At 42.5% G+C, this 24,930-nt stretch overlaps 1 protein-coding gene across 2 annotated transcripts; it reads left to right on the top strand.

The window, feature by feature from the left end:
- The first annotated feature begins 5,094 nt into the window (after positions 1-5,094).
- On the top strand, positions 5,095-22,758 carry PEX26 (peroxisomal biogenesis factor 26). 2 transcript variants are annotated; one of them, XM_089671869.1, is made up of 6 exons: positions 5,095-5,209; positions 10,229-10,460; positions 13,263-13,403; positions 15,689-15,993; positions 19,643-19,795; positions 22,100-22,758. In XM_089671869.1, the coding sequence occupies exons 1-6, from the start codon at positions 5,200-5,202 to the stop codon at positions 22,195-22,197; spliced, it is 939 nt and encodes a 312-aa protein (XP_089527995.1). In that variant the 5' UTR covers positions 5,095-5,199; the 3' UTR covers positions 22,198-22,758. The 2 variants fall into 2 exon arrangements, with proteins under 2 accessions (XP_089527995.1, XP_089527996.1); XM_089671870.1 differs by having other exon boundaries at positions 5,134-5,287.
- Positions 22,759-24,930: the final 2,172 nt, after the last annotated feature.

Genomic DNA, 24,930 nt, shown 5'->3' with positions numbered 1-24,930 from the left:
TCCCTCTACTAGACACTGTAAACTGTTTTGAATGTAGAAAATACATAGTGGCCACCATGACTGTAAGTTCTGCTCTGACTGATGTCAAATGATGATGTATCTGCACTCATGACCACCACACCAATATACAGTCAGGTTCATAAATATTGGGACATTGACACAATTCTAACATTTTTGGCTCTATATACCACCACAATGGATTTTAAATGAACTGAACAAGATGTGCTTTAACTGCAGACTGTCAGCTTTAATTTGAGGGTATTTACATCCAAATCAGGTGAACGGCGTAGGAATTACAACAGTTTGCATATGTGCCTCCCACTTGTTAAGCGACCAAAAGTAATGGGATAATTGGCTTCTCAGCTGTTCCATGGCCAGGTGTGTGTTATTCCCTCATTATATCAATTACAATGAGCAGATAAAAGGTCCAGAGTTCATTTCAAGTGTGCTATTTGCATTTGGAATCTGTTGCTGTCAACTCTCAAGATGAGATCCAAAGAGCTGTCACTATCAGTGAATCAAGCCATCATTAGGCTGAAAAAACAAAACAAACCCATCAGAGAGATAGCAAAAACATTAGGCGTGGCCAAAACAACTGTTTGGAACATTCTTCAAAAGAAGGAACGCACCGGTGAGCTCAGCAACACCAAAAGACCCGCAAGACCACGGAAAACAACTGTGGTGGATGACTGAAGAATTCTTTCCCTGGTGAAGAAAACACCCTTCACAACAGTTGGCCAGATCAAGAACACTCTCCAGGAGGTAGGTGTATGTGTGTCAAAGTCAACAATCAAGAGAAGACTTCACCAGAGTGAATACAGAGGGTTCACCACAAGATGTAAACCATTGGTGAGCCTCAAAAACAGGAAGGCCAGATTAGAGTTTGCCAAACGACATCTAAAAAAGCCTTCACAGTTCTGGAACAACATCCTATGGACAGATGAGACTAAGATCAACTTGTACCAGAGTGATAAGAAGAGAAGAGTATGGAGAAGGAAAGGAACTGCTCATGATCCTAAGCATACCACCTCATCAGTGAAGCATGGTGGTGGTAGTGTCATGGTGTGGGCATGTATGGCTGCCAATGGAACTGGTTCTCTTGTATTTATTGATGATGTGACTGCTGACAAATGCAGCAGGATGAATTCTGAAGTGTTTTGGGCAATATTATCTGCTCATATTCAGCCAAATGCTTCACAACTCATTGGACGCCGCTTCACAGTGCAGATGGACAATGACCCAAAGCATACTGCAAAAGCAACCAAAGAGTTTTTTAAGGGAAAGAAGTGGAATGTTATGCAATGGCCAAGTCAATCACCTGACCTGAATCCGATTGAACATGCATTTCACTTGCTGAAGACAAAACTGAAGGGAAAATGCCCCAAGAACAAGCAGGAACTGAAGACAGTTGCAGTACAGGCCTGGCAGAGCATCACCAGGGATGAAACCCAGCGTCTGGTGATGTCTATGTGTTGCAGACTTCAGGCTGTAATTGACTGCAAAGGATTTGCAACCAAGTGTTAAAAAGTGAAAGTTTGATTTATGATTATTATTCTGTCCCATTACTTTTGGTCCCTTAACAAGTGGAAGGCACATATGCAAACTGTTGTAATTCCCACACCGTTCAACTGATTTGGATGTAAATACCCTCAAATTAAAGCTGACAGTCTGCAGTTAAAATCCATTGTGGTGGTATATAGAGCCAAAAATGTTAGAATTGTGTCGATGTCCCAATATTTATGGACCTGACTGTATCTTATTAGCACTGGTCCTGGAGCAAACATTGGGCTGTTAGCAAGGAAGGAGACCAGACTGGTAGGTAATCCAGCGCATGCTTGCACATTATCATACCTCCTCTTAGATGGGAAATAGAGATACCTATTAGAAAACATATATAGGCAAAGGACACACCACCATTACATAGATAATGGGCACACCAAAAATGATTGGGCAAGCCCACAAGTATTTTTTTTCATCACTACTATTCCGTTATATCAGCTTTTGAAATGTAAAAATGTGACAATTGGACAAATGGTTTCACACTAAAACACTTTTTAACAGATATATTTTGCTGTTTATATACAGGCATATACATCAGATCAAAATGAGGGACGAATGAGGAGGAAAGAGGGACTTTGTTCCAAAAGAGGGACAGTCCTTCCAAACCAGAAACATTTGGGAGCTATGAATTATTGTCAATTGTCTGATTTATTTCCACTCCAACTGTAGCTTAACTTAAAATTGTCATCTATTGCAGCTTTCCATTCATACATGAGATGGCTGAATTGGTTCTTTTTTCCTTTACTTTCACCTGATGACCTTGCCCAGTATCACACTTCCTGTCCTAGGGTGACAACACTCATTCACTGTACTGTATGTATGGAGGAATAAGCATTGTCACCCAAGAACAGGAAATGTTATTTGCAGGATCATTGGGTGAAACTAACGGAAAAAACTAATGCAGCCATCACATCTAAATACTAGTAAGCTGCAATAAATTACATTTTTTTTCCTTGGGTTTCACTATCCCTTAACCACTTGCCATCCGTAGGCCACATATACACTATATTGCCAAAAGTATTGGGATGCTTGCCTTTACACACAAATGAACTTTAATGGCATCCCAGTCTTAGTCCGTAGGGTTCAATATTGAGTTGGCCCACCCTTTACAGCTATAACAGCCTCAACTCTTCTGGGGAGACCATCCACAAGGTTTAGGAGTGTGTCTATGGGAATGTTTGACCATTCTCCCAGAAGCACATTTGTGAGGTCAGGCACTGATGTTGGACAAGAAGGCCTGGCTCCCAGTCTCCTCTCTAATTCATCCCAAAGGTGTTCTGTCGGGTTGAGGTCAGGACTCTGTGCAGGCCAGTCAAGTTCCTCCACCCCAAACTGGCTCATCCACGTCTTTATGGACCTTGCTTTGTGCACTGGTGTGCAGTCATGTTGGAACAGGAAGGGGTCATCCCCAAACTGTTCTCAAAAAGTTGGGAGCATGAAGTTGTCCAAAATGTCTTGGTATGCTGATGCATTAACGTGGTAGTAAACTCGTTTTTGTTTTATTTTTGTTATCTACACGTAATCTTATAATAAATCTTACTTGAAGGTAAAATGAGTATCTCAGAACCGTGCGCCATTTTGTTTTAAGGTAAGTTTTACACAATGTGACAATGTGCTAGTATGTTGTGATGCATAGTAGCACATTATGACATTACCTTGCAGGAGACTTTTTTTTTTTTTTTTTTTTTCTTTGTTGCGGTTTACTACTGCCTTAAGAGTCCCCTTCACTGGAACTAAGCGGCCAAGCCCAACCCCTGAAAAAAACCCCACACCATAATCCCTCCTCCACCATACTTTACACTTGGCACAATGCAGTCAGGCAAGTACCATTCTCCTGGCAACCGCCAAACCCAGACACATCCATCAGATTGTCAGACAGAGAAGCCAGATTGGTCACTCCAGAGAACACATCTACACTGCTCTGGAGTCCAGTGGCAGCGTGCTTTACACCACGGCATCCAACGCTTTGCATTGCACTTGGTGATGTAAGGCTTGGATGCAGCTGCTCGGCCATGGAAACCCATTCCATGAAGCTCTCTACACACTGTTGTTGGGCTAATCTGAAGGCCACATGAAGATTGGAGATCTTTAACTAGTTCAGACGGGTGGATCAGGGATCTAATTGACCCTCAATCTCTTAAAAAAGATTACCTGTCTAAAAATCTAAAAAATAACAGCTCGGTTTACAAATTTTTTTTGCAATAGGAACGGATTAATTGATTTTCAATGCATTTACAACATTTTTTTTAATCATGTCCCTTTATGCCTTTAAAGTGCACTTTATAGTTTTGAACAGATAAAACTTTTTTTTACTTTTTTCTGACCTCCGGAATGGATTGATTTTCAATGCATTTACAAATGAATTCTTAATCATGTCCCTGTACAGTATTTATGCCTTTAACCAGTTGTCGGCCTCAGGTAGCCGAATGACGGCTGCACTGCGGCTAGCCAGTTCTGAGAACCCATCATATGACATCCTCCCAGAAGGCGCTCTCCTGCACGCCCCCGGCGATCTCCATGATTGCTGTATTCTATGGACACAGCTGATCGCAGGATGCGGTAAAAGGCCAATCACAGCTGTCTTTTACCACGTGATCAGCCGTGTCCAATGACATGCTGATCACCGGAAGATGCAATTGCCGGTTCTTGGCTGCACTTTCCTCACGCTGTCAGAGCATGAGGAAAGTACTGCCGAGGAGCAGGGATCAGCACCGATCAGGGCACTGATGATCAGTGCCCAGCAGTGCCACCCACCAGTTCCGTACACAAGTGCCCAGCAGTGCCACCCACCTGTGCACGTCAGTGCAGCCCAACAGTGCCGTCTATCAGTACCCATCATCAGTGCCAGCTCATCAGTGCCGCCTGTCTGTGCTATCAGTGCCACGTCATTAGTGCAGCCTCATCAACGCACATCAGTGGAGAAAAATTACCTGTTTGCAAAATTTTATAATAGAAACAAAACTTTTTTTTTTCTAATTTTTTGCTCTTTTGTTTACGGCGCAAAAAATAAAACATCCAGCGACAAGTAAATACCACCAAAAGAAAGCTCTATTTGTGAGAAAAAATGATAAAAATGTCATGAGTACAATGTTGCATGACCGTGCAATTGTCAAAGTGCGACAGTGCTGAAGGCTGAAAATTGGCCTGGGAAGGAAGGAGGTATAAGTGCCCAGTAGGCAAGCGGTTAAAGTGCACGGATTAATTGGCTTTCAATGCATTCCTATGGGCAACCACATTTGGGTTTACGAATTTTTGGCAATACGAAAAGTCCTGCGGAACAAATAAAATTCGAAAACTGGGGTACGCCCGTATTTTCTAGCAACAAAAAAAAAACTTCGATGTGCGTGCCAAAAATGGTCCTGACAGCAAGTGGTTAATAGGAATTATAGGAAGCATGTGGGATCACTGTAATGATTTTGGGGGCCCTCCCCTATTATATCGTCCCTAGGATGGAACACACACACAGCCTCTGATCCGCCGTGCGGATAGACCCCATTGTAACACCTCTACTGTTCTCTGCCCCGCCCTTCCCTCCAGAGATACACTATGATACGTCACACTGCGAACGGCTGGGAGGAGCCTGAGACCCGTGTGAGCCAGTCCTGATAAGCAGACAATTACAGGCGCTGCAGCTGAGGGATGATGAAAGGTACGCTGCTATTGGCTGACTTCTCCCCGCAGGGAGGAGCTGCAGCCGGGACTTCCTGAAGACCCTCGTCTCACCCAGGTGTGTGTGGGAGGGGCTGAGGGACTGCAAATCCCAGTATGGGAGACTGGCTGGGGGCGCGGTGTCTGCTGGGAGTGCAGAGCTGCATGGCAGTCCTGTGCTGTAGAGCATGCTGGGAGTTGGGTTCCTAAACCTGAAGCATAATGGGGGCAGGGTGGGTGTGCTGGGACTTGTAGATCTACAATAGGGTGTCACACCTGAAGCTCCCTCCCAGGGGCGGACTGACAACTCATGGGGCCCCTGGGCAATAGGGGATCATGGGGCCCCTGTGTCCTTGCCCAAACTCAAAAAAGTCTATGAAAAATGTACCAGGGGCATTTCACAGCGCCCCCTACTGACCTCAGGCAGTGCCCAAGTTTCCAAATGGTCAGTCCGCCCCTGCTCCCTCCCTGTTTTGTGGAGGTGGGAGTTCGCAGTCCCCAGTGTGACCCTCTGCGGTTGTCTGTCAGGTCTGGTGGAATGTGTGCAGGATTTTCCCACACAGCAGTAACATGTGCCGCCTCATGCAATTGTCATGTGTGGGTGCCATTCATTCCTAATGGTGTCAAATCCTGCCTACCAAATGTGCATGTCTGCAGCCGCCTGAGCGTATGGTGCGCCAGTACTGTGCGGGTTGGTGCGATGCAACTTCAAGAATCATATCTGCACCAGTTTCACACAGGACAGCCAACTGAAATGAATGACTGCCCTAAGGACCATGCATGGACACGTGCAAAAAAGTGAGCAGGCTTGGACGCCCCTCATGGTGTGAATGAGCCCTTAAAGTGGTTCTAGAGGCAGGTTCTTACCTTAACCACTTGGCCTCCTGAGGATCTACCCCCCTTCCTGACCAGGCCATGTTTTGTGATATGGCGCTGACAATTGCACGGTCATGCAGCGCTGCACTCAAATGAAATTTGTATTTTCCCACAAATTGAGCCTTCTTTCAGTGGTATTTGGTTGCATTTTTTATTTTTTGCACTATAAACAAAAAGAGACCAACAATTTTGAAAAATAAAAAATATTTGTGACTTTTTGCCATAAAACGTCCAGTAAAAAAATTTTAAAAATCAAAGTTCTTCATAAATGTACGCCAAAATGTATTCTGCTACATCTCTGCTAAAAAAAATCCCAATACGTGTAAATTTATTTATTTCAGGTACTTATATAGCGCTATCAATTTACATAGCGCTTTTAGATATATATTGTGCATTCATCAGTCCCTAACCATCAAGGGGCGTACAATCTAAGGTCCCTAACTCACATTCATTCATACATACACATACTAGGGACTATTTAGACAGGAGCCAATTAACCATTAGCCGCCCGGCCAATGGCCGTTTGGCGGCTTCAAAAGTGTCTCTGCACTCCGGGTGCACACCATTTGCAGTTTGCGCTAATGCAGAGCGGTGCAGCAGTGCGATCTGTCACCGGCCGTGCACCTCGGACACGGCCGATGACAGATCCGAGTACCAGCTCCCGTTGCTGCTACCATGTGACCTGCTGTGACCAATCACAGCAGGTCACATGACAGTTGTATACAATGGATGGCTTCATTCATGATGCCATCCATTGTATACTAGTGCCTAGCTGTGAATGGTCACAGCTAATCACATGCACATGTCATGTGACTAGCTGTGACCAAATCACAGCTAAGCACAAAAAAAAAAAAAAAAAAGCTGAATGAATCGATTTCATTCAGGTAAATGCTTGCTTATAGCAAAGTAATTCTTTGCTATAAGCAAATTGTGTAAAAAAAAAATACTGATCACTTCCCCAAAGTAGTACAATGTTACTATGGTAACATTGTACTACTTTGGTCATAGTAAAATATGAAAAAAAAATCTTAAAAAAAATAAATAAAAAATGTAATAAAAAATTAAATATAATAAAAATTAAAAAAAAAAAAATATATATATTTTTTTTTCATACTGTCACCAGTCAGTGTCCCTGTTCACCACCATGCCAGTTATATGATGACGCTGTACTGCACTGGTGACAGTATGTAAAAAAAAAATAGTGAAAATAATTTTTTTAATTTTTTAATTTTCCGAAAAATTATGACAAAAAAATACAACTTCAAAAAACTCGCCATGCCTCTTATGAAGTACGTCGGACTGTCTACTCTGCAAAAAGGGGTCATTTGGGGGATATCTGTACTATTCTGACATTCTTGGACCTCAAGAAATGAGATTGGCTGTCAGTACTTCAGGATTGATCAATTTTCAGATCTATACCACAGTTTGTGAACTCTATAACTTTCCTACAAACTAAAAAATACATCCTAATTTGGGTTATTTTCACAAAAGACATGTAGCAGAATACATCTCGGCCTAAATTTATGAAGAACAATTATTTATTTGTAAACCTTTATAACAGAAACAAAGAAAAACGTGTTTTTTTAAAATTTTTGGTCTTTTTTTTTTAATTTAGCAAAAAATAAAAACCCCAGCGGTGATTAAATACCACCAAAAGAAGCTCTAGTTGTGTGAAGAAAATGATAAAATTTTAGTTTGGGTACAATGTTGTATGACCGCGCAATTGTCATTCAAAGTGTGAGAGCGCTGAAACCTGAAAAATGGCCTGGGCAGGAAGGTGTAAAATTGCACGGTATTGAAACGGTTAACCTACCAGCATGTCTTTGGAGTGTGGGAGGAAACCCACGCAGGCACAGGGAGAACATGCAAACTCCGGGCAGGTGGTGCCATGGTTGGGATTTGAACCGGTGACCCTAGTACTGCCAGGCAGACTGAAATGGTTTACATGAAAGTTATTAGCGTCTACAAATGGCGGTATGTATACTGGAATTTATATTTTTATTTTTTATACTACTAATGGCGGCAATCAGCAATTTATTGCGGGACTGCAGCGGGCATTCTGACACTGAGTGGGGAACTGACTAACTGTCACTGATTTCCCCCTAATAAAAAGCACTGAAACTGTGCTAATGACACTGGGCAGGAAGGGGTTAACATCTGGGGTGATCAAAGGGTTAACTGTGTGCTGTCTTACTAGGGAAACATGCTGCTGTGTATTTCTCTGATGTGCAGAGAAATACACAGCAGCATGTTACTGCTGGCAGGAGAGAGACCTGTGTTTACACACAGACCTCTCCCCTGTCAGTGATGATCGGCAGGTGCTGAAGAGGAATCTCCATCCGGGACCCAATGATCAACATCTGAAGCCGCCAATGGTGGCACGGGTAGGGCGGCGCACGCTTGTGCCCCCTACCCAGAAATGCAAAATCACATATATTATATATATATATATATATATATATATATATACGTGATTTTGTGCTGCCCTGTAGCAGTAGTTCTGCTATAGGGTGGTAGGGAAGTGGTTGATGAATTCTATACATTGAAGGGGGGAGGGGAGGGGCGGGCCGAACTGTGCTGTTTGTGTTTATGAACACACAGAGCTGGCTCAGGAGTACCCCCATAGCAAGTGGTAGGAGGCAACAGCAGCGGGGGACCGAAGAAGAGGCGGATCCGGGCTGCTCTGTGCAAAACCATTACACAGAGCAGGTAAGTATGACATGTTTGTTATTTAAAAAAAAAGTTGTTTTTTTCCTACAATCTCTTAAGGTAACCCCAGAACTTGCTGAACACGATGTGGTTATCACAGGGGCCTTATGGGAAAATACAGGGGTGACACTGGAAGTAGTGCAGATTTCTCTTCAGGAAATGAGGGAAATCCCCTCTTAGCTGTCACTGGAACAGGTGTCTCTACTGACTGGTTTCCCTTCACTTCCTGTTCTGGTGACAAATGTAAATATTTTTTCCCATCACTTTTTGTCTCAGTGGCAAATAGGGTGGATCTTCCCAGTGTGGACACAGACAGCAATAATAACCTGACGGGGGTGTAATCCTTCCACACTCTTCTAAAAATCAACCTTTGTGCTTGTCAGTGTCCACACCGGAGACATTTCAACATTAGGCATATAAAACCACTGCAAAATGTAAATCTTTGGCTGATGCACATCAGTGTAAATCTATTCTACTGAGTTGCTACACTACTGACGAGAGCTAAAATCAGGCTTGCAGTGGGAGTGACTGCTGTGAAAGATGGTGGGCAGAAAGGGGAGGTCCTTAGAATTAAAGGGAGTGCTCAGGGGGGGCAGCACCACTGTGTCAATACTTGACAATACTTTTGAGCAGACATAAGACTGGGCAGTGACACGCTCTGCAGAGCTGCACCTTTAAAAAGTGTTGTCACCCCTCCCATGCAATGCGGTCCTGTAACAGAGCAGAGAGCGCAGGCAATACGTGACACATAACCTGTGTATTTAGGTTGCTGGGGGGTGTTCACCTTTTATTTAAAATATGTCTCTTTAAAGTCCACACGCCTTACAATCTTCTATAGATTGACCAACAACTATGTCATGCAAGGGACTGTCTGAAAGGATTCAAGTTCATTGGGATTGTTTAGGCAGGCTCTAGTTTTGGTCATTTTGAAGGTTGGACAACCAGATTGTAAGGTGTGTCGCAGGCACAAGGAGAGATGTAAAAATCTAGATTATTTTCTGTGTTTGCGGGTGATTGTACCATCAGAGTGTAAGACTTTTCACACCTACAGGTGCAACCAAGCGTGGGCGCATTTCCACAAGTCGGGCAGCCCATTCATTTCAGTGGGCTGCCATACATGTAAGAAACACAGAAAGAAGTCTCAGATTATTTTCCAAAAACACACCAAGCTTGACCACATGATGTTACGTCTGCAGATGCCTAGGGTGCCCTTAACAATCATGGCACCACTGCACGTCTGCTAAATGGCAGCACGTTTCTTTACATGTCAAAAAAGAGCTCTGTATCACGTGTGTTTCTGACAATCAAAGGTCTGAACCCAGGCTAAGGTGCTGTCCTAATACAGATCTCTTTCTCTGCCTTGCTCAAAGTAATCCTCATTTATCTGCTCACAGTTTCTGATTATCTATCCTGACCACCATGTCTTGGTTCTTAGGGTCCCCTGTCGATGTCGGCTCCTCTGCAATGGCGGTGACAGAGAACGTGTCTAGCTGCTCCCTGAGCGCCATGTGGGATTGGTCGCATCTGTCACTGTCAGGGACGCCGCCAACTGTGTGTCTGTTAGATGCCGCAGCTGACCTTCTGGTGCTAGAAAGGAACTTTGCTGGAGCGTTGAAGCTCTGTGATAGAGGCCTGCAGATCCTATCGGCAGAGGCTGGAGACACAAAGTGAGTGTATCTGTTATATGTCTATGAAAAGCAAACTCCGCCCACTTTCAATAACAAACCATGCGTACTTTCTGACCCAAAAACAAACCATACCCACTCTGTTTAAAAAACAAACCACAGCAACTCCATGACCCAAAACAAGCCACGGCCACTTCATGACCCAAAACAAACCACGCCTACTCCCTGACCCAAAACATACCATGTCCACTCCCTGACCCAAAACAAACCACGCCCACTCCCTGGCCCAAAACAAACCACGCCCACTTCCTGACCCAAAACAAACCACACCTACTCCATGACCCAAAACAAACCACGCCCATTCCCTGACCCAAAACAAACCACGCCCACTTCCTGACCCAAAAACAAGCCATGGACACTACATGACCCCAAAATAAACCATGCCTACTCTAATCCAAAATCAGACCACGACCACTCCATGACTCAAAAACAAACTACACGCACTCTCTGACCCTGAACAAACCATGCCCACTCTCTGATCCAAAACAAACCATGCCCACTCTCTGGTCCAAAACAAACCATGCCCACTCTCTGATCCAAAACAAACCATGCCCACTCTCTGGTCCAAAAAAAAACTTCACCCACTCTCTGACCCCTAAACAAACCACGCCCACTCTCTGACCTAAAAACAAACTACACCCACTCTAATCCAAAACAAACCACGCTCACTCCCTGACCAAAAAACAAACTACACCCACTCTGATCCAAAACAAACCACACCCACTCCCTGACCCAAAAACAAAATACTCCCACTCTCTGACCCCAAAACAAACCATGCCCACTCCCTGACCCAAAAACAAACCACATATTTAAGGAAAAAGGTTCAAACTTTAGCGCTCAGAAGTAGATATAGGCACTCATCACATAACAATGTGTCACGTATTCTTGTACAACCGGGACTGCAAAAAGATGGTGGTGCAGCCCTCCTTCAGATGAGGGAATTCAACACTGTTCGTTACATAAAAAACAAAAGAGGGCGCAAACGCCTAGTGCATTATCCCTTACACGTTATAATACACTTTAATAAGACGTAAAGGATGATGCGCAAGGCATTTGCACCCTCGTTTGTTTTTTATGTAGTGCAAAAACAAACCACGCCCACTCTGACTCAAAAACAAACCACACCCACAGTCTGACCCTAAAATAAACTACGCCCACTCTGACACAAAGACAAACCATGCCCATTCCCTGGTGCAGAAACACAAGCTCCACCCACTCCCCAACCCAGAAAAACAAACCCCACCCAAAACTGATAAGACATTTTTGGCTTTAGGTACACATTAAACCCTGCCTACATAACTGATGAATCAAAAACCATGGGCTGTACCTGAGTACATCTGAGAAAAGTAGGGGCGAGTGATACTGGGAATCGGACACATAAAATGTATCTCAGAATGGATAGATACAAATATTTCATTTCAGTTGTATTTTATTTTAAAACAAATCTATTTAATTATCACCACCTAAAAATACTACAAGTATAAGAGCCTGAAATGTGTCTTCATATTATATTCTCTCAATACCTAGCATAGCAGAAATCAATCTGGGGGTGGTGGATGGTTTCTATGCTCTGAGCCAATCTGGTTGTACTGTCTCATGCAGCACTGTCATACTAACATGTTTCAGACACTGGGGGCAAAAGAAGTGTTAGACGGTATGCATTCTCATAGTCCTAGTAGCAGACGGATCACATGGGATATATAGTTGTCATTAATATTGTTGTCCTGGCTTTGCAGTGCATGAAGATTACAGGACTGGCTGAACGGAATCACAAAAATGTTATAGTAGTGTAGATTTGGGCTGTAGGTGTAGCTGTTTTACCAGTTCCACTTTAACGGACCTAAATCAGTGCTGTTGTGTCGATAGTTGTGTGGTTTTTTTGTTTTTATTTTTTAAGAGGTGTTTATTTAGCATTTTAACAAAAGTTAAAATAGACACACAGGTAATCAGGAGCCCCAATAATGGAGCGACAGAATAAATTGTACACAGAACGAACCAAAAAAATGTTAGTGCTATGCAGAACCCAAATTTAGACAGTGCTGAAATGAACAAGTTGGGTTCAAAAACACAAATGCATACACACATCCAGTCCTACAAAGTTTTGTATGGAAGGTGGATTAGTATTTTTGCAATTCAGCAAAATTATTTTTCTAGCGACAAAACAAAAGCATATGTAGGATAGTTTTTGCTTGATGGAAGGAGAACCTTAGATTCTACTTGCAGTGATCAGTGCTGACGAATCCTCAGTCTATGATGACTTATAAGTGTGGGCTGGTGGCTCACCATACATTATTTTCCTGTTTTATCATTAAAAAGCTGTACCTGAGCTCCAGTTTAGCCTAGACTAAGATGATGTCATCAGTCTGCTGCAAGCAGAAGGAAGCATTTCCTCAGTCTCCTTTCCCCAAGTGATCAGACTGTAATTTTGCAACTTTAAAGCAACTCACAAGGAGAGCAACTGCTGCAGGGACTGATCTGTATCAGAGATTTGTGAACACAACCAGGAACTGTATAGACACCAGGATTTACATGACTATGTTAATTTGTTATAGAACTTTTCTGGATATTCTCTACCCTAAATTGATGCAGGATTAGTAAAATCTTCCTGAGACTGCCATGGTTGATGTGGCCCTTTGTGCACAGTTTTCTAGCCTTCATGCAGATCATAGATGGCCTTATGTAATGCTTATAACCACATAAATATTTAGTTAATAAAACTGCATAATTCACAATGAACCTCTGGTGAGTGAGATGAATGGACTGATCAATGTGTTGTCCCTTCAGGAATGAACAAGTGAAGGCCTCACTGTGTGTGATCGGGATTCAGGCCCTGGCGGAGATGGAGCAATGGAGGGAGGTCCTGCCCTGGCTCTTCCAGTATTACCAGAGCGCACAGGAGATGCCACACAACATCATGGAGTTGTGGTAATGGTCGTCTGACAAAAGAAATTCTCTGTATAACGGCCACTGACAACCGTATTGTGCTAGTGGGGATTACTGCAGACACAAAAAGATAAATCTGAAAAAAATCTCAATAGTTTTTAAGTCACATCTTTTCTCTATCTCCTTTCCCCCTGACACTCCTATTGTCTATATTACTGGCAACTGCTTTGTATTGTACAGCAGAAGCGGCTGTGTACAATGACACTTTCAGATAGTCTGCAGGTGTCATTGAGTAAATCTAATATATTGATGTATTCTTTAATTGAGTTTACTATTTCATCCATATATAGATTGAAGGTGTGACCTGTGTTCTGCATATGACATCAGTTTTAAAAATAAGAGTTTATATACTGAGATATATATATATATCCAAATCATTGGATTCAGGTGTTCCAATCACCTCCATGGCCACAGGTGTATAAAATCAAGCACCTAGGCATGCAGACTGCTTCTACAAACATTTGTGAAAGAATGGCTCGCTCTCAGGAGCTCAGTGAATTCAAGCGTGGTACCGTGATAGGTTGCCACCTGTGCAATAAGTCCATCCGTGACATTTCCTGGCTACTAAAAATTCCACGGTCAACTGTTAGTGGTATTATAACAAAGTGAAAGCAACTGAGAACAACAGCAAGTCAGCCTCGAAGTGGTAGGCCACGTAAAATGACAGAGCGGGGTCAGCACATGCTGAAGCGCACAGTGCACAGAAGTCGCCAACTGTCTACAGAGTCAATAGCTAAAGACCTCCAAACTTCACATGGCCTTCAGATTAGCACAACAACAGTGTGTAGAGAGCTTCATGGAATGGGTTTCCATGGCCGAGCAGTTGCATCCAAGCCTTACATCACCAAGTGCAATGCAAAGCGTTGGATGCAATGGTGTAAAGCACGCCGCCACTGGACTCTAGAGCAGTGGAGATGTGTTCTCCGGAGTGACAAATAATGCTTCTCTCTCTGGTAATCCGATGGATGTGTCTGGGTTTGGCAGTTGCCAGGAGAATGGTGCTTGCCTGACTGCATTGTGCCAAGTGTAAAGTTTGGTGGGGGGGATTATGGTGTGGGGTTGTTTTTCAGGAGTTGGGCTTGGCCCCTTAGTTCCAGTGAAGGAAAGGCATCAGCATACCAAGACATTTTGGACAATTTTGTGCTCCCAACTTTGTGGGAACAGTTTGGGGATGTCCCCTTCTTGATCCAACAGCATTGTGCACCAATGCACTAAGCAAGGTCCATAGAGATATGGATGAGCAAGTTTGGGGTGGAGGAACTTGACTGGCCTGCACAGAGTCCTGGTCTCAACCCCATAGAACACCTTTAGGATGAATTAGAGTGGAGACTGCGAACCAGGCCTTCTCGTCCGACATCAGTGTCCTTGCGCTTCTGGAAGAATGGTCAAACATTCCCATAGATACACTCCTAAACCTTGTGGACAGCCTTCCCAGAAGAACTGAAGCTGTTAAGGGCGGGCCAACTCAATATTGAACCCTACAGACTAAGACTGGGATGCCATTAAAGTTCATGTGTGTGTAAAGGCAGGCTGACAAATACATTTGGCAATATAGTGTGTGTGTAATATCTAATTTTTTTACTAAATTAATTTCTATTTAACCCTTAGTTATACTTCATTTGCCCCCAACCTGGTCTATGTGCCTGAGACCTAAAAATTTTTATTTTTCTCTGTGCTCCTTCTGGAGAAATTACCCATCACTTCCTGTCTTGACAGGAAATTTCCCCAATAAGAACACAGATGGCAATAAAATTCTAACATAGGATATTCACCCCCCCCTTTCATGTAAAATTACATAAAATATTTTTCCTGGAGATGGGCTCCACTTTTTATTTTGAAATGACTGTTTACTGGTTAAAAGCTCTCATCTGGTGAACTCGACCAGGGCTGAGTGATGTCTGAAATGAAGGGCAGGTTGGTGGGAGATCCCTTTTTTCAGCTCCATCCTACCAAGTCTTTCCCAGGAGTCCTGAAAACAGATTGGGGCTCAGTCGTCACACAGCCCAGGGCTCTCCTGTGGAGCTTAAATCTGAACTTCAGGCAAATGTAGGCAGCCCTATATTCAGAAATACATCACTGTCAGACATCATATTCTGTACTCTGACAACAGGTCAATTTTAAAAGCAGATTTTTCAAAACTTAGTTTCACCTGGGAGTCTATGATGAGTGATATGTGATGCAGCTGAGAGTTCTTTGCTCCCAAGTTTCCTCTGGGGATTGCTTCTGTGGGATATTCGCATATAATCAAACATTTTGTTTCTCTGTAGCCTCCTCCTTTACAGCAGTGTGAAGCAGCCCCATGTGATGCTAGAACTGAGCCGTGATTGGCTGAGCGATCCCAAGAACCAGCTCATGCCAGGGTACCGAGTAGTGGCAGAACTTTATCTCCTGCGTATTTTGCTCCCCCTTGGTCACTTCTCAGAGGCTGAGGAGCTGGCACAGGATCCCAGAGCATTCACCACACAGCAACAGGAAGTGGCCCTCACAGCCGTAGCTGAAGAAAGGAGGCGTTTAAAGCGGGTGGAGGAAGAGACCGAGCGTGAGAGTCCAGGGGAGCCAGACCATCCTCCAGGTATGAGCATCTCTTCCTCTGCCAATTGACAGGCCTTCCCTGTTGTACCACTGTCTGCAGGAGGAACTGTTTGTATTATCCATAGCAGCCAATCAAATTCTCATTTTCGCCCTCCATATTTGGGAGGTTATTAGGTAACGCAGACATCTGGAACTTCTGGTAGCCCGCCTATAACTGAACTGAATACAACAACCTGTACTGGCCCTATACTTGGCAATTCGTGAAGCTCTTCTGCAGCTTTCGGTTAAAAAGATGATTGCAAAGTTGAAAGTGTTTTGTTATGTCCAATAAGTGAAAAAATACCTGTTAATCCTGCCAAAAATCTTCTATGAGCTGATTACTTCCTGGACTCCGTGCCTGTGGTTTACTCTTGTCAGTTACATACAGAACATGTTTCCTCAATGTTACAGAAATGAGAAGAGGGGAAGGTGTATTTGTAATCCTGTCCTAGGGTGACAATACTGCTTCTCCATGGATACAGTTCATTGAGTGAGTGCGGTCACCCTAGGAAGGTAAGTGTGTTACTGGCAGGATCACCAGGTGAAAAAAGGAAAATGATGTTGTCACCATGTCCAGGGTCTATTAAGCTGCGATAAATTACATTATTCTTTTTGGGTTTAGATACACTTTAACCTTTTACTGGATTTAAAGTGGTACTAAAGGAGAAGGTTTTTACCTTAATGCAGAGAATGCAGCTCCCTCTGCCAGCCCCCTTTATACTTACCTGAACCCGATCTTGATCCTGCGCTGTGCACGAGAGCAGCAGCTCTCTCCCTCCTCGCATGGTAGATTGATAGCAGCTGGAGCCATTAACTCCTGTTCCTGACAACCAAACTAAGCGGTCTGTGTCTATGGGCACAGGCAATGTGGCTCGGGATCAAGCCTACAGGTGTGCCACAATACGAAGCAGCTTCCTATGGTGGAAATCCGAGGAGCCTAGAGTGCCGACAGGGACCCTAGAAGAAAATGATCAGGGCAGTTCTGTGCAAAACCATTGCACAGAACAGGTAAGTATAACATATTTGTTATTTTTTTTTTTAAATGACCCTTAAGGGTCCATGTACACTGGCTTAAAAAAATTGCCAGTGCACTTGGCAGAACAAAACGCTAATTCTGAGCGTTTTTTGTGCTAGCATTTAGGAGTAGTTAGCAGGGTTTAGCGGGTTTTATTTCTGCCAGAAAACTGCTCTCAAAAACGCAAAACAGGTGTTGTTTTTTCTGCCTCTAAACTCTGAGCTTAAAATATTCCTCCTAAGCATACTAATGTGCATAGACATATAGGATAACATTAGTTGCTTCTACAGGCAAAACACTAAACTCCTCTAGGAGCAGCTTTTTTTTAAGCCAGTTTGCATGGCCCCTTACAGCCACTTTATGTGATCAGATGATCAAATTTGCTTTGAAAATTGATACAATTAATTGTGAACAAAACTGCTACAGAATTGCCAAGTGTATCACTAAGCTGAAGATGGTTTTGTGTTTCTGCATCTGACAGGTCAGCAGATTTCAATTCACTGTCAGGGTGCATTAACACTTGCGAATGCACCCTGCATGCGAATATATGCAAGCACCCCAGCAGGGATTCCCACCATTGAAAGCAATTGTAGACTGCTGGCTCCCACAGCAAATCACACCCACTACCATGTACTGTAATTTCTCATGCAGCGATCTTATGCAAGTGATCAGTCCTGAACGCAGCCAGTCTTCAGTCCAGGGTCAATGAAGTTCTCACATATAACTGCAGGCAGGGTGCATTCACAAATGTGAATGCACACTTCAAATGGTTATAAAGCCATTCTATCCAAAACTTAAAAAAAAAGTTTTGCCTTTTAGTTATACTTTAAGGTGAAAAACCTTCTGTGCTGCTGAATTCTGCCCCCCCCCCCAGCCCCTCCTTATGATTACCTGAGCCTGATCTGATCCAGTGATGTGCTAAAGAGCAGCGGTTCTGACCACTGTCTCCCTTCTCACTGGGCAGATTGATTGCAGCGCAGGGACAAGTTTTCCATGGGGCATCCGCCAAAGAGAAGGAGCCTGGAGCGCTAAAAGGGGACCCCAGAAGAAGAGGATTGGTGCTGCTCTACACAAAACCATTGCACAGAGCAGGTAAGTATAACATGTTTGTTATTTTAATAGGAAGCTTTAATGTCGCTTTAACCACTTAAGTACCAGCCTGTAATACCCCTTCATTACCATTTTCAGTTTCCAGTGCTGTTATAGTTTTACAATTACTCGGTCATGTAATGATGTACCCAAATAAATTTTATAATTTTTTTGAAACACAGCTATCTTTTGGTGGTGTTTAGTTACCACTTGTAACTAAAAGGACAATACGTTAAGAAAAACTGTTTCCCTTATTTTCTGTTACCATAAAAATGCCAGGACAGTACAAACGTTCCCAAAATTGACACCTTTTTGTAAAGTAGACACCCCGAGGTGATCCCATTTTTTTGCCGTAATGCTTTGGAAATGAAAAAACCTGCTGGTATTGAGGTGGATAAAACATGGAGCTAGGTAATGCTGCACGAAATACAACACACACAGGTCATACACAGAGGGAGGAGGTGATGATGTAGTTAATATACAGGATACACAGCGGGCAGGATGAAGATGAAGGGATAATATACAGATTACATAGTTATAGGATGTACTTGTAGATCAGATGTAGAAGGAGGAAGAAATTGTGCTGTGGTCACGAATCGTGAATGATTCTTTCCTCTCCTTCCTCCATTGTAAGCAGAAGGGGTGTTCTGTGTTCTCACAGATGTAAACACTTTACTGTTTACATCTGTGATCGATGTGATTGGTCTCTCTGTGACCAGTCACAGTAATCCCAAGATACAGAGCTGCTTGGTTTGGTTCTGTGCACAGTGTGTGATGGCCAACTATTGCTTTATCCATTACTGTTTATAAGTATCAGTGGGTTACAATAACATCTACTGTTTTGACATTTTTAAATGTACGTTGGTACAAAGGTGGTTTATTAACTCTTATTTTAGAGTGGATGGCCCCTATTTGTTCACATTTGGCCTGCATTGTTTTGTGTTTCTTTGTTTCTGTTCTATTGAAAATTGTGCAGGCAGAAGCAGGTCGCATACAGCCTTTGTACCCAAACACGTTTGAATATTGCAAGATTTAGATACAAGAAACGGGTAGAATTACTACAGCTGTGCAATCAGAATCTGGTGCAGCTGTGCATGGTAGTCAATCTCAGCCAGTGAGACAAGAGAGAGGGAGTGGGACCGAGCCATGGCTTTGTGTGTGAATGGACATGCAAGCAGCGGCTCGGGAGTGAGTCTGTTTGGGTGCTCCCATAGCAATCTGCTTGGGGGGAGGGGCCAAGAGCACTGGTTGGGGATCTGAGAAGAGGAGGCTTGGGGTTGCTCTGTGCAATACAGATCAGGTAATTATGAAATGTTTGTTATTTAAAAAAAAAGTTTGCATTTAATATCACGTTAACCTTTGGCAATAAAACCTGGAAGCTGATTGGTTTCTCTGCAGAGCTGCACCAGGTTTTTCACTCTCCAGTTTTAGTAAATAACCCCCACAGTGTACCTAGTCAAAGCCTGCCTATGGGACGCCTGGGGTACCAATATGGAAAAGTAAATTTCAGATGGTAATGGCTTTCCCACTGATCTTTGTTTTGCAGCAGCCGAACGTTTGCAGGCAAGACGAGAGCACGTGGTGCGGTTCCTCTATGGAGCACTGAGTGTGGTGGTGACCTGGGTTCGCAGGATCCCGTTCCAGCGTGTCCTGGTGGCTCTCCTCCTGATGTCCGTAATCCTACTGCGACTGGATCCAGGTCAGAATGGCTGACTGTGTAAAGAAGGGATTAAATAACTCAGGACTGTGCGGATATTACAGAATCTGACTCCAGACCAAACCTACTAGTGAATCAATAAACCCACATAAACAAATGAAGTCAAAGTTATAATGTGGTGCATTGTGATTTAAGAGGCTTTTTACAGGGCCTCCTAGCATGACTTCAGCCTCTTTTTTTTTTTTATATGATCCTGTGCTGGGGAACCTACCTCTATTGCTTCAGTGTGTGTGGCCTGGGCTGCAGTGAGCTGACAAAGAGGGTGAACCAGGCAACACACTAGCTGCATTTTCACAGGTACAAATTCAGAAAGTGTATCAGCGGCCAAAAGATTTAGCTGGGGGTTCCCTCAGAAGAAAGAAACCAGAATGAAAATCAGAGACTCAGCAGGTAGAACATGTCCTCTGAGTCAGGTTGGATGCAAACTTTTCATCCAACCTTTACTCCATTATCAGAGAACCTTTGCTCCATCCTAATGTTTTAAAGTTTAAAGCACAAACACCACAAGATGCTCACTGTTAGATTAAAGTGGAACAAATGTCCCTCTGTCAAACTGCGAGCAGGCAAGCCCCCTTTTTTGCAGAAGAGGCATGAACTGTTTCTTATGCAATAAAATACACCAACCCCCCTGCCCACTGTCTTCTGTGGCATGTAAACTGACTTGTTTATACACAGCTCAGCTTATATCATCTGCACAGTCCCTGTATGTAGGGATAACTGACTCCTGCGCATGCACAGGAGTGACGTCATCCTGCACCAGTCAGTGAAGATGGCTAAAGACCAGAACCCCACAGAAGATACCAGAGAGGGACAAGGACCAATAAAGACAAGGTAAGTTTAGTTCCACTTTAATAATCCAAAGAAGCTCCTTCTGTGGCCCTGATTTATTTTCACATTGCTACTTTGGCCTGATTTCATCTTCCTTTGTGCTGTTCTTGTTTACACTTGCTTTTCTCTCTGAAGAGCAATCTTCGTTCAGATTGCTCTTCAGAGAGCATTTGACAGGGTTTACCATGATACAATGCCTCCTCACCGCCTCTTTTAAACCGTTAAATGCCTGACTACTGTGCCGCAACCATGTTGCATGATTGTAGCATGGCGCCACTCACTTGAATGGGTTGTGCCGGCAAGCAGTAGTGCCCGCTGAGTACAACAAGGGGTATCATTCCTGCTGCAGCCTTGAAGCAAAGCATCATGCTCGCTGCATGTGAACACCCCCGACTCCTACCTCTGCAGCTAAAGGTGAAGTGGTTGAGGGGTGGTAAAAGCACCTCCTTCCTGCTATCCCACTGCAGCCCCTGAAAGTTCCTGTGCTTGAAATTGCTTCGGGCCATAAACACCCTTCCTAATCTCCCATCCATGCAATAGCTCTTGTGCATGGCGTTTGATACTCAGACACTGAGCACCGTTCTATGGGAAGTGAGGGAGTGTCACATGGTCCCCTAAACTTAGAGGTGCTAGGTTTTTGATGAACAGAGACAGTGAAGAAGGTTAGTATTAACTAGGGATGCACCGATATATCAGGGGCTGAAATGTATCGGGCGGAAATAGTGTTATCAGCACCTTGCCAAAAGGAAAGAAGGTGCCAATAATGGCTGCTGAAAACGCACGATTTTGCTGCGATTTTACCTGCGAAGTTGATGAATCTTACCATATTTAGGGTGCATTTTTCATAGGTCATGTGATTCAAAAAAAATGCATCAAAACGCAACATGTATGCGTTTCTGAAGAGTTTTCAATGCATCTCAGGCCTGGTTCACACAAATGCAGTTTGCGTTTTGTCCTTTTTGCAGTGTGTTTTGCTTTTTTGCATGCAAGTTTTTTGATGCGGATTGTGTTTTTCGAATGTTGTTTTTTTTTTTTTTTTGCCAACTTGTTGCTGGGCAGATTCAAAATACAAAAATAAATTCATATTTATTTAAATTCATGATGTTAATTAAAAAGTTGAATAGAATCCATATATATATATATATATATATATATAAAATATTTTAAAAAAAAAAAGTCCGTTTCGGTTTTCGGCCAAATGCATCTTGACGTTTCAGTCCAAGAATTTTCATTTCGGTGCACGACTAGTTTTAACTCCTATCAAGCACTGGGTGTGAGAAAAGTATTTTTATATACAGTAAGAGTCTGAATAAAACTGAATGTGGACTTTAGATGTTCTATTTCTGGTGCTTTCCTCCTTTCACACCCAGTCCTTACTGATACTAGCAATCAGACCATAGCAATCTGATTCTTTGATTCATGCAATTTGATAACATGATTTTACTTTTTTCCTTTCAGCATCTCCATTGTCTCAGGGTCCTATCAGTCATTTGCTTCTCCTGCTGCGACAAATTGCCAACAACTTCTTTAAGAATTCATCGCCAAGTCGGCCATGAGCAGCTGAAAAGCCTTTCCATCCAAATGTGATATTTCAGTTGTATAAGGAGTATCGTGGGCTGAGTCACAGCTGGATTCTTATATCATCTGAGAACTGCAGAAGTGAGACCTCCCTTCTATCATTCCTGGCTTTGTTCCTGCCCACCTGGGATTTTTGGGTGTTCCTGCCCACCTTTGTGTGTCCCTCCTCTTATATTTTCCATCATATTCAATAAATAAAACTTCCAGCCGAAATGGTGTGATACAGAAGTGTGAGTATTGGTTGGACTGACCCTTGTAAATGTTTGTCATTGGTACCCCAAGACTCCACTGGAACACAAGGGGCCTTGTGCATTGGATGTGTCCCTAGCAATCAGATTTCCTTGTGTCACCCTTTGCTTTCAGATGTGGCAAGCCAAATATCACTTTCAGACCCACAACAGCTACAGACTGTGCTATGAAGATAATTCCTGCAATACTTGATCAAATCAATGTAATTAAGTTCTAAAATATACATGATTGTTTTCGTCAATGTCCTTTTGTTGTTTCAGTGTCAATAAAGTATTTTTGAATGATGAAAAGAGCTTCACTATTAGTCTATAAATCTGCTAGTTCCAAATCCAACCCTGGCAAGGCCAAGTCATTTGTAGTGTGAACCCGGAGATGTTGCTGATAACAACCCACAGGATTCTAGCTGGTTTATTCTTTTACTGCAAAAAATGGTACTCTGGATTTGGTCACTATAGGGAACAACAGTATATTCCATCTATAACTTTAAACCCACAGTGATAATGTGAAAAGTGGTGCACACACTTAACAGTGCCAAACTAATCATAGAAAATAGCTAATATAATAAAACATAATAATCCATAAAATGTGTATAAAAATGTGTATAAAAAAAAATATATATATATATATATATATATATATGAAAAACTAAATAAGTGTTTTTTTCACTGGAAATTGATTTCAGTACATGGTGGAGTTATATAAGTGACGGTATATTTGGAGTCACATTTATCATTTTAGTTATTATATTTGTATATATATGTTCACACATTATTGTTTTTGGATTATTATGTTTTATTATATTTGCTATTTTCTATTAGTTTGGCACTGTTAAGTGTGTGTGCCACTTTTCACATTATCACTATGGGTTTAAAATTATTGTTGGATTTATTTATATAGTGGCAGAAAGGGATGTTTAATTCCAATATTTCTTATATGAATTGATTCATTTAATTAATTTTTTACATCTAGCGTTATTTGGTGTCTTTTCACTGTTTTACACTGGATTTTGATAAAGTATATTTCATCTGCCCCACCGTAACCAGCACTTTCTACCAGCAATTTGACACTAGGCAATGACAATCACTTTTGTCCCTTCCTGAGTGCCAGTAAGCACCTCAATCCTTTCCCTATTCTCTCTCTATAACAAAAAATGTAATGCCCAGCCAAGCCAGGCTGACATATTTCAACTACTGGCCCTCTGCTTTATTCTGCACTCTATCAGAGGTTCCCTTCCTACCAGCAGCATAAAGTGTTTTAGCTCAGTAAGCAAAATTCACCTGTGCACCTCACCCCCCCCCCCCCAGCGCAGGCTCCAGAGGGTTAAGCTGGTGCCTCCCCGCTCCATCTGCCAGTTGTGCTCTAGAAATAGCATCTTATTACAGCCTGTCATGTGTCCTCTTAGCTCCAGACTCACCCCCCTTCCTGTATTCCCACTGTGCATGCTGTGTAATTATCCAGTTTAAACCCAAAATACACACATCAACAAGAGCCAGTGTAGAGCTCTCATCTCTAGGGATATCCGGATCACAGACCTACAGGTACTACAAGCCTCAGCATGACCTGACTGCAGTTGGGGAAGGGGGAATGTCTGGGTTCAGCAACTGGCCAATGTGATCTCCCCGACAAGAGCCCAACAACTGCTCCTACTTAAATGCAAAATGAAGATTAGATCAACTGAACTTATGTGCTCCTATTAGCAGGCAATGAAAGTAGATGTGAAGCCAATCGCTAAAATCTTAATGACTTTTCAAAGTCAATCTCTTAAAATTCTGCATCTTTTTATTAACCACTTCAAGTCCAGACACTTTTACCCCCTTCCTATCCAGGCCAATTTTCAGCTTTCAGCACTGTCACACTTTGAAAGACCATTGCGCGGTCATGCAACACTGTACCCATATGAATTTTTTAGCAGTTTTTTGAGACAGATAAAACTTTATTTTGGTGGTATTTATTCACCACTGGGATTTTTATTTTTTTTACTATATAAATGAAAATTCCAAAAATTTTGAAAAAAAGTGGTTTTCATATAACATTTTGTAAATAAATAATTTTTCATTATAAATCTGTAAAATGTATTCAGTTATCTTTTTAGTAAAAAAATAACCCAAATTAGTTTATAACCAAAAATTATCATTTAAAAAAAAAAATGTTTTACATTTTTATTTTATTTTTTTATATTATTTGTTTTGGTTTTTTTTTTTAACATACTGTCACCCTAGCAGTACAGTGTCACCATAGTGATACTTGTGAGGGGTGATGAAGATTTTTTTTTTTTTTTTTACACTGATTGCTTTTACACCCATAAAGGCTGTAAAAGCAATTATTTCTCCTTCTCTCTGGCTGCATTCATGCAACCATTGAGAAATACTGTGAGAGCTGTGATTTTTCACAGCTTGTCACATGGTACAAGGCTGTTGTGAATAGCCTTGTACCATGTGACCTCTGTGATCATTCACAGATTT

The sequence above is a fragment of the Staurois parvus genome, unplaced genomic scaffold (assembly GCF_062004578.1).
Source record: "Staurois parvus isolate SC_StPar_1 unplaced genomic scaffold, SC_StPar_1.0 ptg000114l, whole genome shotgun sequence".
In the NCBI taxonomy this organism is placed as follows: Eukaryota; Metazoa; Chordata; class Amphibia; order Anura; family Ranidae; genus Staurois; species Staurois parvus.
The sequence above is the reverse complement of the archived record's forward strand: the minus strand, read 5'-3'. Positions and strand labels throughout refer to the sequence as shown.